The sequence below is a fragment of the Meles meles genome, chromosome 15 (assembly GCF_922984935.1).
Source record: "Meles meles chromosome 15, mMelMel3.1 paternal haplotype, whole genome shotgun sequence".
NCBI lineage: Eukaryota > Metazoa > Chordata > Mammalia > Carnivora > Mustelidae > Meles > Meles meles.
Genome location: NC_060080.1, coordinates 66496876 through 66510854, shown reverse-complemented (window position 1 = coordinate 66510854; position 13979 = coordinate 66496876). Strand labels below are relative to the sequence as shown.

The 13979-nt window shown below is 41.1% G+C and overlaps 1 protein-coding gene across 1 annotated transcript in view; it reads right to left on the bottom strand.

Annotated features, from left to right (window-relative positions):
* The window catches only part of EFEMP1 (EGF containing fibulin extracellular matrix protein 1), a 60053-nt gene extending 46938 nt beyond the window's left edge, over positions 1-13115 (bottom strand). Inside the window, exons 1-4 of the mRNA XM_045979770.1 lie at positions 12963-13115; positions 11581-11668; positions 7375-7423; positions 6796-7209 (exon numbers count right to left, since the gene is read on the bottom strand). Coding sequence (XP_045835726.1) covers positions 6796-7209; positions 7375-7423; positions 11581-11661 — 544 coding nt within the window. The 5' untranslated portion in view covers positions 11662-11668; positions 12963-13115. The remainder of the gene's footprint in view (positions 1-6795; positions 7210-7374; positions 7424-11580; positions 11669-12962) is intronic.
* Between the last annotated feature and the right edge of the window lie 864 nt (positions 13116-13979).

The following is a 13979-nucleotide window of genomic DNA, read 5'->3' as shown; positions in this document are numbered from 1 at the left end:
GATTTTATTTATTTATTTGACAGAGAGAGAGAGATCACAAGTAGGCCGAGAGGCAGGCAGAGAGAGAAGGGGAAGCAGGCTCCCTGATGTGGGGCTCTATCCCAGGATCCTGAGATCATGACCTGAGTTGAAGGCAGAGGCTTAACCCACTGAGCCACCTAGGCGCCCCACTGTTGACGAGTTTTAACAAGGATCTTATCTTTGATGAGAAGTAAATCTTTGATCAAGTTTAAAAAGAACAGAAGACACCATGGGAACACTCTTAAGTAGAGTGAGATGTCAGCTGGGCATCCGGTAGTGGAAGGATCTCCTATCACTTTGGTAAATGAAAGGTGCTTTAAGGCCAAACTCAGAGTCAACCTCCTCATTTATGACTCTGCATGGACTAAACCTCAAGACAGCATTAACTCATCTTGCCAATTTGTGCTGTGAGCATAAGGGGGATGCCTACAGAAGGTATGAGTATCTCTTAGCACCAACCATTACCACAGCCAGAGCAGAACTTAGAGTTTCACTAACAATTCAAGACTGTTATGGTATTTCACATTTGCAGGTTTTACAGAGAGATGCACAGTCTCTTGTTTTCTTCTTTAGATGCTTCCTATCACTCTACACTACACATACCATACCCTACTAACTAGAACTCATCATCACTCATGTTTAGGAATCAGAGTCCTGGTGATGACAATAAGAAAGGTGAGAGAAGTGAAACATAAATATTCTATCTTAGAAACAGAATATATATTTTTGATGGTTTCTTTTTCCTACTTCACATTTTCCCATGTGTGAGGCGAATGTGATTACCACTACACTACGGAAAGTACATTTTCCCATGTAAAGTATGATGATCTTACCCTCTGATTTTTGTAGCTGAATTCAATCTTCTGAAGTTAAGATTAAGTTGGGGCATTGGTTCTCAAACTTGAACACACATCAAAATCGCAGGATTGTTAAAACACAGATTGTTGAGCATCATCCCCCAGAGTCTCTGATTCAGTAGGTTCTGATGGGGTCCAGGAACGAACATTTCTGATAAGTTACTGGATGATGCTAATGCTTCCAGTCTAGGGACCACACGCTATGAAAGGTAGTTATACAGCAGTCTTTTGTTTGCAGAACTGTGATCATACTGATCTCTTTCATTCTTTCGTATCAAATAGCTGGCTGCCATTCAATTTTTATGAAGCAATTTTAAGGACACTTCTTGAGTCCTTATACATATACATATACACATTGTTCACAATTATATATTAGAAACCTTTCTTTTTTTAAGATTTATTTATTTATTTGAGGGAGAATGAGACTGTACGCATGCATGAGGAAGGGGGAGGAGCTGAGGGAGAGGGAGAGAATGTCAAGCAGATTCCCCACTGAGTTTGGAGCCTGTAGTGGGGCTTGATCTCATGACCCTGACATCATGCCTGAACTGAAACCAAGAGTCCAGCCCTTAACCAGTTAGGCACCTGTATTAGAAATGTCTTAAATTAAATAGGCATTCAGTGACTATTGTAATCTGGAAAAGTAAATTATGACACTGTGCTAGATTTTTTAGGAGAAAATCAGTCACTTCCATTGCACTGCTTCAGCTTATTTAAAAAGTTATTAAGTTATCCCTACAAACTCGACCCCCATTTATTTACATGGCTTTAGAGAATTTTTAGATACTCAAAGGCAATTAACAACTAAAAGCAATGAAAAGCAGTAAGCAGGCTAAATACCCATTTTCCTTTCTGCTTGAAGTATTTGTTTCTGTTAATATCATAATTTACTCAATTATAGTCTTCCTTTTGCAACATACGTATTTTCTGAGATCAGAGTTCTTCACTGGGCTGTATAATTATATGTAACAAAAATCGGGCATTTCCTCACAAAACTAACCAAAACAATGAGAAACCCTAATGACATTCGTAGAGAATCTAAAAAAGAAAAAAAAAAAAACCAAAAAGATAGTGTTTGAAAGCTCTTTTGTTATGACAAAGCCAGGTATGTTAAGCCACTTGATTACACTATAATTCATAAGTCCTCTTTTGTATATGAGATCATATAAGTTTCAAATGAAAGAAGTCAAAGAAAGACGTCCCTAGCATCTGAGAATCTGTACATGTTAGATCAAGTCTCTCTTTTTACAAGTACATGTATAGATAATAACTTCTTTCCTTTTCAAAATAGTATTTTAGTTATCCTTATGTTTATAAAGAAATGTGCAAAAGATAATAGGTGATCCCCAACAATGCAGAGCTTTTTAAACCCTGAGCATAATTTTTTTGTTGTTCCTTTAAGCTTTATAAAAAGGCATTTTTTTCTCTTTGGCTTTTTAGTTGCTCCTGAATCACAGACAACAGTGATAAAAATGAAATCATTTAAAATACAGCTAATTTTTTTTTCATTTTGACAAACAAAATTTTATAGTTGAAGCATGATATTTAATTTGGTTGTGTGGTACATTTTTTTCCCCCAGAAGAAGTGTGGAAAGATGAGCTACCTATTGTATGACATGTATCTCAGTATGTAGGTGCTAATGTCTAGGTATTTGGCACATGCAAAGTCTAGAACAATGTGGAAACCTGCTTATTGACAAACCATCAAGTGGGATCTGGACAACAGCAAGGGAAGTCCCTGTCCAGGTGCTTAAAATTCAGTGAAGTTTGGTTTTTGAAAATTCAAAACAAATTAAAAAAACAATTTCACTGGACAAACAGTGCCGTAACCTGAAGAAAAAAAATGGCTTTAACATTGAGAAGTTCTCACTCTTGGCTGTGAGGTGCAAGAAATTCGGTTATTGGGGGTGCGCTAGGGTGATCAACCACCCCATTTGTTGAGGACAGAGGCATTTCCCAAAATGTGGGGTTTTCAGTTTTTGAACTAGGACAGTCTTGGGTAAACAGAGACAGTTGGGAACCCTGGGCTGTGTTTTCACATCTGTCAGTTATACCTGATATAATACAAGCCAGGTACTGTACTTGGCTTGAGTCCACAATCAGCTTCAGTAGGCATTTGTATCAAGTTGAATTTTTGATGTTGCAGTTTCTTTGGCAAGTTAGAAATGATACCTGTGAATCCTGACCGATTTTAGTAATGGCTTAACTATCAGCTATACAAAATATCTTATGTTTAATTTTTTGAAAGTTGAATTAAGTAAACAAATTCCTTTAAATTGATCAATCCATACTTTCTCTTACTTGCCAGTTCCCAAATGATATTTTTCTATGAGAATGAGGCTTTTAGAAAGTTATATATGCTTTTAAAAATCCTTTCTTAACTTGAACTAGTGATTTTGAAATCCATTGCCTTTGAGGAAGAGACACAGAGACTAGGCAATAAAGTTGTAGAAAGATTAAGTGACCCATCAATGGGTTATAATATATTCCCCATTTATTCATCTCCCTTTTGGAGCAGATGAGTATCTGTTGGCTTTTATGCAGATGATAGTCATAGAGAAACAATTTCTAAAACTTCATTTATACATGACTCCAGGTATGTGACAGTAAAATGATATTCATGTAGTTTTTATAGCTGTCAAGGATGGTGCCTGTCATTTGAAATTCTCAGTGCAAAATTACTCCCCCAGCATCACCCACAGTTGGCAAAAATTGTCTGAAAAAACTTCCTCAGTGTGAACTGATATCTGGAGGTAGTGTTGCTTTTTAAACCTCCTGTTTTTGCACAAACTTGAAAAAATTCAGGACAAATACATGAAAAAGGAGTAAAAAAAAATATCATGTTTTCACTGATTGTTAAAACACACAAGACTGGTTAAAAACATATTTATAAAATAGGGGCACCTGGGTGGCTCATTCAGTTAAGCATCAGACTCTTGATTTCAGCTCAGGGTGTGATCTCAGGGTTGTGAGATCAAGCCCTGAGTGGGGCTCCATGTTCAGGGGGAGCCTGCTTGATTCTCTCTCTGCCCTCCCCTCTGCCCACTTTCTTTATGTCTTTCTCCAAAAATAAATAAATAAAATTTTTAAAAATATATTTGTGAAATAGAAAACACTTAAAATATCTACTGGTAGTTAAATTATTAGGCGCCATCTGTAACTGGTACTAGTGTGTTCAAAGGTACAATTGACTTTAACACCAAAGCACAGTACGGATTTCAGCCATTACATAAAAAAATCTCCTCAGCTTTAGGTTATGTAATGATAAACTGTACCTGTTGAAAAATAGATGTGGAAAAAAGAAATAATTTTAATACAAATATGACTCATCTGCAGGCATTCATTTATTCCGATCCAGCAACCATGGTAAATGTGTTTGGATTACTGGGCATAGTATGAAACATTTAAAAGGGAGTGGAGAACTTTATTAAAACAGAAGGCTCTTCAAACTCTACAATGATGTCAGAAATATAGGTCCTTGGAGCACTTTATTGTTTTAAGCGGAGGTCCCCGCACTTTCACATTGGTTATAAAACATTATTTTGTGCTGCTGGCCTGGAATGAGAATGTCATACATCTGCAGGCAATTAGAAGAAGCTGGACTGCATGTTTGATTAGCTCAATAATAAACGGGCACAAGTGTGACTCCACTTATGTTAGTCAGATTCCCTAGACAGATTATCCTGTTGTTATCATATGAAATAACCCCCTTTTATCAACAATTAAGTAAATCCACATTTATGGGCACTTTGCAAAATTGTGAGGTGGGAAGAAATCCAACTTAAGCCTTAAGTCATCCAAAAAACTTTTAACCCTGCTTTCAATGATACAGACCCCAATCCCAAGTCTTAAAGAAATTGGTTGAATTATATAGAACTGTTGGGTTAGAAATACCCTGTGTGCACACAATCAGTAAGTATGTTTTTAGCATCTATCATAAGCAAGGCATTTAATGGTTTTAGCTTATAACTACAGAAAAAAATTCTCACAGAATTAAGAATTACAAATGTTTTAATCTGTGAAAAGGAATTTTGTAAGGTCTAAGTGTTTTTAAAAAAATTAAATAGATTTCATTTTTATTATTCACATTTTATTATGCAGTTTCTACTATAACCAGTGAATGTTGTAAGTCTTGAATATGCTCTATCCTAGAACTTCTTCATTCAGTTCTAGGCATTGTTCTTGAATTCAACCACATTTGTCAATGATAGGTATAAGCCACTTTGGGAAATGACCCATTCATTTTTCGTTTTTTTTTTTTTTTTTTTTTTTTTTCTCCTAAGTACCATTAAAATATATAACTGGAGCATGAAAAATAATTCAGTATAGAAAAGTCAATACTTAAAAAAACTTCAGTATCACTTTCCAGTTTTAGGAAAAACACCACCAAACCATCCAATCCAACTAGATATTTAAATAACACAATTAAAAGTTGCTGTCTTCAATAAACTCAAGACACTTTTTATCGATATTCACTCAAGCACATATACATAAAGTAACCTCATGAGGCTATCTCCTTGACATAATCCTTAAATTAAATATCGGAATATCAAGCAGATGCTGAAGCATTCATCATCATTATTGGAATTCTGACTCATGACAGTAACACGAAACAGATGCTAATATGATGCACCCTCTGAAAAGTGACACCATCACGGCATGGGTTAGCTCTTGATGTGGGGTACTTAAAAATTTGAACACAAAATATAAAATATTAAAAGTCAGGGCATGATAGGTGTCCTTCATTTATAAGCCATTTCAAATCTATCTCATACAGTAGATAAAACTCCACACCCAGTGCATAAAGGGCAGCATCTCCGGGAAACAGAAGATGCTTCTTTTCCTCACTCAGAACAGGTAGAAGGTTAAAAACTCCTGGACCCTTTCTGTTGACCAATATGTACCAGGCACCCGTGCTATAAAATGGGGTCTATTCTGTCAGCCCCAGGGCTGTGCAAAAGGAGTCTGGGGCTCCCGTGGCCCTTGTCAGTAACGAGCTCCACACCAGGCAGATCTGAAAGGGTTGGCTAAATAGGAAAAGGGAAACAAAATCTCATAGCACAGTCCGGTTAACTAATATCCTACACATCTTCAAAGCCCAAGATTCTTATCGTTTTGTTAGCATGAGTCTACAGCTGTTTCTAGAATACACAGTGATATGTACTCTTTGTGAAAATAAACAGAAAAACCCAAGCAGATGGTGCCATGGTGCAAGTGATAGAAGAGAAATGTGCTCAGATGAGAACGGAAAAAGATAGAAATTTGGAGTGGGGGAGACTCCTCAAAGGTAAGGAGAAACAGAAGTCTCATTTCTTTATTCCTCAGTGAGAAAAATAAATTAGTGGCAAGTTCAATGAAAAGAAAACTTGAGAACCCAAAGGAGGACATTTATGGAGTAGCTTGACGCACGTATTCAAAGTCCAGATGAATAACCTGACTGTTCCTTCTGACAGCTGTTGACTCTGGCTCCGCCTGACTGGGTTTGAAGGCTAGTTCTACTCTCACCACCTGTGTGACCCCTGATTCCCGAACTTGGCTGCAGGCTTGGAACCACGTGGGGAGCTTTAAAAAATAGGGAGGCCCAGAACCCATCCCCAGAGACTGTTATTTAATGGGGCTGGGGTGTGGCTTGGATATGGAGGTTTTAAAAGCTCCCAAGTGACTATAAATGGTTGCCGCTATCCTTGGGAACCACTGATGACCCCTCTCTCTGAGCCACGGCCTTCTCATTTGTAAAATGAGGATGATACAGGCAGCAACCAACTTTTAGGATTTTTGCAATGATTAAATGATAATTCAGGCAAAGCACTCAGCACCATGGCGTGTGGGAAGTTCTCGGTAAACTGGAGCTGTTAATCCTCACCACGAGGTGCACTTGGACGAGAACGTTCTCATTAGCGTAGTAAGTCATGCTTACCTTGGCACACGTTATGCTCACTCTGTTCGTAGCCTGTTGCACACTGGATCCGGTGAGAAGGGTTGGAGGGGATGCGCTGAGGGTCAGCTGGGTTTCGCCGGATGACAAAGTTATTTCGGCCAGTCTGCACTTCCGGGCCTGCAACCGCAGCAGCGCTGGCGACAAAGCCGCCCCCGGGCATCACTCCACTGGCTGCCATGCCCGTGGCTGCCACGCCCCCAGCGCCTGTCCCCGAGGAGGCGGCTGCATTGGCCGCTGCACCCACGCCTTCCCCGGCGGGTATTTCTTGTTGAGGTTGCTCATTATTGACAATAATCTGGGCTGTTTTAGGAAGGCAGAGGTATCCTCCGTAGTGGTTGACACATTTCATTCCACCTTTGCAAGCGTCTGGGACAATGTCACATTCATCAATATCTGTGGTCAGCAATAAAATAAATCAGGAATCCCCGCAGAGGGAACACTTGAACATGTAAATATACGCTCACGCCTTTTTGGTAGAATACAAAGAGGACAGGAAGAGTGACATGAGATGGAGACAGAAAGCTATGTTCAGACGGGAAGTCTTTGAAGTTGGCTCACCTTTGCACTGCTGTCTTACAGGATCCCACTCATATCCATCTGTGCATTGCTGTGAAGAAAACATCAAAGATGGGGCCAGGAGACAGTTAATTGGTGTATCCACTTCCTAAGAAGTCACTCTAAAAGCTTCATTCCTATGACTACAATCCTTGCTCTAGAGTCCCAGATAGATCATGAGGTGGATAGTTTAACATTCCCTAGATTTTCTCCCTCCCTCCCTTCCTTCCTTCTTTCCCTTCTTCCTTCCCACCTTCCTTCCTTCCTTCTCTCTCTCTCTTTTTTTCTTTCGACAAATCTGTGCATTGGATCACTTCCAGGCTCCCTTCTCAATCACCAGCTGCCTCAACTCGTGTGTTGTATTTGGTACAGTTGCCCATTACCATCTCAGTATTCTTTTCTCTGTCTCAATACTGATCTTCCCTAATCTCCTTGAATGCCTGTTTTTTGCTTTATTTGCCCTTCTTCCACATTAAAAATTTTACCAAAAAGAAAGAAAAAAAAAACAACAACAACTAAGTTCCTTTATTCAGCCCTTGACTCTTCCCCTCCTCTCTCAGTTCTCTTAGAGCATTCCAGCACCTGCCTTTCCTTAGCTGTGCAGCTGAGTCTCAAGCCTCCCACTCACACCTTGGCCCGCCTCCTAGCTTCAATTCCTACGAGTCCTCTCTAGTTCACTCTCTAAACAAACCGTCTACTGAGTACCTTCTCCCACTGGGCACCGTTCTAGTCCCTGGGCATGCAAAGATCATGAAGACCTTGTCCTTGTCCTCAAGTGGCTCACAGATCGGAAGAGCAGACAGGGAGACAAGTTGGAGCAAGATGTCAGGTGCTGTGACAGGTACATATATGTGGAAAGAGTGATGGACTCTGTCCAGGGCTGTGTGTGGGCATGACAGAGTGGAAGAGGAGGCTTTATGGGGGAAGTCACAAGTTAATTGGGTCTTACAGGATCTTTCCAGGGAAATGTGGGAATTCTAGGAGGAGGGAGCATGTGAGCAAAGATGCAGCACTGTTAAAGACAGAAAGAGCTGCAAGTAGTCTGAGTGGGGGCATGCAGTTAGAGGGACAAGAAGGAACCAATGCCTACCTTGAGTGTTAGTGAATCTCAAGCTTTATGATCAAGCTTAGGTCACCCAGGGGGCTTATTAAAATGCAGACCCAAAGGATCAGATTCTGCAGGTCTGGGTAGGAGACTTGGGATCTGAATTCCTAACAAGCATCCCCCGTGATTCTGACACAGGTTGCCTATGGGCTACTTCTTGAGAAACGCTGCTATAAGTGATAAGAGGCCTCTGAATAATTGTATTCATTTATTTATTTATTTTCCCTGAAGAATTTTTAAGCTCAGGAAAATATTTGACCAGATGCAGATTTGAGGAAGATGCTTCAGGAAAGATAGAGCAAAAGTAGAGTGAACAAACCAAAACACTTGAATTCTTTTAATAGAGCTGAGAGTTGCTTATGCGCACAACAGATGCTCGGCAAGTAAATAGCTGAATGGAGACAGCTCAGTTTAAATATCTTAGCGGGATCTGAAACTTCACAGGGTGAAAACTATACTCACTTTACCTCTGAAGCTAATTCTTCTAGTTTCTCCAACCTGCCCAGAGTGCCACCACCCTTCTTAGGACCTTGGATTATAACTGTAACATGCACACTGACTCTTCCACTTATTTTCCTTTAAACTCTGCTGACTTCGTGTCCATGTCTGTATCTACCATGTTGGTGTGTAAGCCTACCTGGCCTCGTGAACAGGCAAGGCTGTCTGGCTGTCCTCCATATCTCTGTGTGCTGCACACAGCCTCCAAGACAATCTTTCTTGTTCTCTTGATTGCATTACTCCTACATTTAAGACCTCACACGGACTTGCAGATGTCTCACCTCCCACTTCTGCCATCACCGGGTTCCCCTCACCACCCAGCCCCAGCCCACCTAAACTTGTCATCTCCTCAACTTGTCTTGGTTTGTTTTACCCCTCGACTTGGATCATGTCACTTTCTCTGATTCCGATGCCTCTTCAGCCATTCTAGATTAATCTGACGTCATTACTTCTTTCAAGATTCAGCACAGAACTTGACCTCTTCCAATATGCCAGTGCTGACATTAATCCTTGCTTCTTCTATCTCTTTAGCATTTATATAATTGATACAATTATAATATGTGTACTTGCTTAGGAACTTTGTGTTCAACAGTATTTTCCCAGTGTAAATTCCATGAGGTAAAGTTCTAGATTTTCTTAGGAAACAAATAAACTTAAGTTCTTTTGCTGATGTAAGAACTGCTTATGCACATGGTAGCTACTTGGCAAGTAAATGGCTGAATGAACCCTAACTTTAAAATGGAAGGGGGATATGACGCTGTCTTGTGAATATGAGCTCAATCTTCCAAAAACTACCTTTCAAGTCAGGCAAAATGACAGTACACTGAATAATCTGTACATACTATCTAGAGAGAGCATGCAGATTGTGATAGTTATTTAGTTCCAGTACTTTAATATGGATCTACTATTAAACAAGCCTAGACTGACTAGACCACTTGCTGGCTGTGTAGCCTTCAGCAAGTTAGATACTCTCTCTGATCTTCAGTTCTGCTGTTGGTGAAAGGAAGATGATACCACTTCCCTCAACCTTTGCTATGGAAATGAAAGGAGATAGTATCCCCACAACGGGGTACTCACAGAGTAGTTATATTTTATTCTTTAACCATAAATTATTAGGCATACACAGTTCAAGAGACAATAGACCTAATTTTAAAACAAAAAGGATGTCATATCTGGAAAATCTGCTATAATAATAATGAACCCTAGTTAGTGGTCTAAAACTCTAGTGTTTAATCCACAGGGACCTTTCTCTGCTAAAGATAATTGTGATTTAGTTGATAAACCAAAGAGAAGGGGGTATAAGACAAGCAACTGTAAAAGCAATAAAATATTTTATTGGATGAATATAAAAATGGGTAGTTAATTTAACTTTAGCTCCTTAAGAAAGTAGTAAGTTTAGCCTGAATAACAAAACATTCTCATTTGAAGATAAACAGCACATGTATTCATTTCTCATGCTTTATTTATCTTCAGCAGAGGAAGCAACTACATTTATCATTAAGTTAACAAAATATTTATGTGAAACCCTACTTGATTTATAGTTGATCTGAACAACAACAAAGAACATTTTCCAGATGAATACTAACATTTCGGGGATAAGAGGATACCAAAAAGTGAGATAATGTTTATTATCAGTAATTGACATTAGCTCACTTTTAGGAGTTTTATTTTTAAAAATTTTTCACATTTTTTTTGAGTAGGATTACTTCATTTTAAATTGGGAGCAAGTAGAAAAACATGTTTTTCATATTGTGATCCAGGACAAATGTCACTTGCCTCAAGACACTGGTTAAAAACTAGAAGACACAAAACAAAAACAAACAAACAAACAAACAAAAGAGAAAACAAGAGGTGTAAACAAACTCACTGGAAGTGAGGTAAGTACTGCCCACTGTTCTCACTACACCCATTCCTGATAGATGATATTTTCAATATTTTATTAAACATTGGTAATGCCTATGCAATCTACTAATTAATCAAATATTACTTGGAAATAATCAGATGCAATTAATTGGAAAATGCAAAACCAAATTTCACACTATGTATTTTAAGACCACTTGCCAATACGCATCCTGGTAGCCCATAAGTTCTACCTGAAGGGCATTTATATCAGTTATACTATAAATGGATATATAGTCTTTATAAATTCAATAAGGGCCATTTACATGAGAACATAAGTCATATATACAAACGAGGTATGTGCTTTTGTGATGTTTGTTTTTATTTGACTTGTCTTACTCTGTAAGTTTTGGTTTTATCTGCATGTATATAGGAATCCAGGCTTTCCAATTCCTTACCCTCATTAATTTATTGGATGTGTTAGAACATGTAGCTTACTTTGGTTTTTGTTTTAAAAGGGTCTCCTTTTTCAGTCTTGCAGAAATCATTACATTTTGGTCCCTATCTCAATTGGTGATCTAAATGAAATTTTGGAGGGACCACGGGTGATTTAAACAAATCTTAAATGTGAACCATACTAAAGCGCTGTTTAATTTATTACCGTCCACAGCCTACAGACCACATACACTGGCAGGAGTGGATAAAGTCCCCCTTGTGTCACCGAATCCCGCTGAACCGCACTTATCTCAGATTCCATCACCCCTTACCGTGTACGTGATGGTTTCTTCGGTGTCCTGTGACTTGACCAGCGCCAGAGTCAGCATAGTTAGGAAAAGGGCTTTCAACATCGTGAATCTCAAAGAAAACACAGGACAAACTGATGCTTAGTATCTGCTGCAGGAGAAATAACAAAACTTTAGTCGTGCAGTAATAAGCAAGGAAGGGCAGGAGGGAGAGGCTGAGGTTCCATCATACCCGATTTCCAATCTACTTTCTCATTCCCCTCCCCCACCTCAATCTTCCCTGGGCCAAAGGAGGCACCAAAGACTGTAAAACGGCTGCAGAATTACATTTCACTTTACTCCATTCAGCTGCGCTGAACATATACAAAGGATATTCAGCGAGGAGTTTCTACTGTTCCTACACAACAGGCTCCAGAAAGGGTGTGGAAGGGAAAGAATAGAGGGTAATTAATTTTAAAGGAAATGGTGCATTTATGTGTGTGTGTGTGTGTGTGTGTGTGTGTGTGTGTATGAGAGAGAGAGAGACAGACAGACACACACATACAGAGAGAGAGAGAGAGAGAAAGAGAGGAGGTGGGGCAGCAAATCTCATATTCCTTGAACATTAAGGCTTTGCCTATATGCTCACCTCCAACTAGTGAAGTTCCTCGCACAGCTTAGCGGAAATACCTGTGAACTAATACAAACTACCTTGGCCTCAAACTTTTTTAAAGCAAAACACGAAAACAAAACTCAAAGAGCAATCTCCTCCCCTAGTAGAATACCTGCCCTTCAGAGCTCCTTCTCCTATTCCCCCGAACAAACCCTCAAAGTGGTATTTCCGTGCCATTCTCTTCGCGCAGTTTCGTGTGCAAGCCCCAGGTCGCGCGGAGGAGCAGCCCCAAGGGTCCGATTCTCGGTGCCGTATCAGTCTCTTGGTACCCGGCACGCTACCTTCAGGATCCGGCTGCCTACAGCCAGAATCCGGGGACCACACCGCAGCCGCGTACTAGTTTCCAGGCGGCCGACCTGGCGCCCCGGGGAAGGTGAGGTTCCCTCTCCTAAGTTAACAGGCTGCAGCCCCAGAAGCTGCTCTGCGCTCCCGCTTTTCACCAGCTCCTGTGGAATCCAGGTGCGGCTTAAATCTCGTACATTAGCCCCCTGAAACTTTCAAAACTTCGTTTATGGGCATAGCCCCGTCGGCTGATTGTGGGCGCGCACACACTTGCCCATCCAAACAGATGTCACCCCGGTACTCGCACATGCTGACAGATCGCATTCCGAGACCGCACACCTCCACCTCCCTCTCTGCCTGAGAGATCTCGCATAGTCCAGGGGCACTTCTCCGGTACCCTGCACCCTTGAGGTTACCCCACTTACTTCCCTGAGCGCGGCCCGGCGGGCACTGGGGCGCCAGGGGCTCCTACCTGCGCGGTCGCGCTGCTCTCCCGGCCTGGGCAGCAAGGGCAGAGCGGCAGGGGAGGGCAGTCCGGTGGGTCTGAACTGGCGAGGTCTGGCAGCGGCCGCGGCGGCAGGAGGAGGAGGAGGAGGAGTAAGGGAGGGAAAGGGGGAGGGCGAAGGGGGGCGGAGGAGAGAGCTGAGGGAGGCGCAAGGGCTGAGTCGGGCGCTGCAGGCCCGACGGAAGAGCGCTCGGAGCAGCCGGGTCCGCGCCCCCTCCTCCGAGTGCCCTCTCCGCCTTGGCGCCTGCCCTCCTCTGCCCGCCGTTCACCCCAGTTCCCAGACACGCCGGAACCCCGGGCCGAAGATGGCATGCTTGGCATGTGAGGTCTTGGGTTTGAATCAGCCTTGGTGATGCTCCAGCCTTCCGGACAATATCTCATGACCCGTAGAGGAAAAACATCTCTCCCAGAGAGCTGCTCAGGACCCCGAGAAACTGGTTAAACATTTTTTTTTTTTTTTCCCGATAAGTGAATCCTAGGACAGTTAATTAACCCCATTCATTGGACTGGTTGTTGTTGCCCTTTCTTTCAGATTATTTGTTTATTTCTTTATTTATCTTATTTTTGCATGGGGCCGCGAGGGTCTGCTTCCTCAAATGTAGAAAAAAGAGAATCCGTTTATTCAACAAGTATTTATGACCTACTATGTGACAGGATTGGCAATGGGCCACATATAGCTCATGCTAACAAAATTGTGAGGTCAGGTTTGGTTTTGGTCTCGCAAACCTCCCCTGTGTATGGGCCCTTTTTCTTTACCTACTGCTTCTCTTCTCTCCACTGGTTCACTTGCAAGAGTCCCCAGTTCTGGTCATTCAAAGTTGGACATTTCATTTTCACCTTTCATACTAATGGTGGAATTTCGGGAATCTGGAGAGCAAAAAGAAAAAAAAAAAACTTTTTTTTTTTTTTGGCTTCTTCAAACCATACCACACAGATTGCTGTTATCTGTGAAGGCTCCAACTCTACGGTCAGATTAATAGTTTG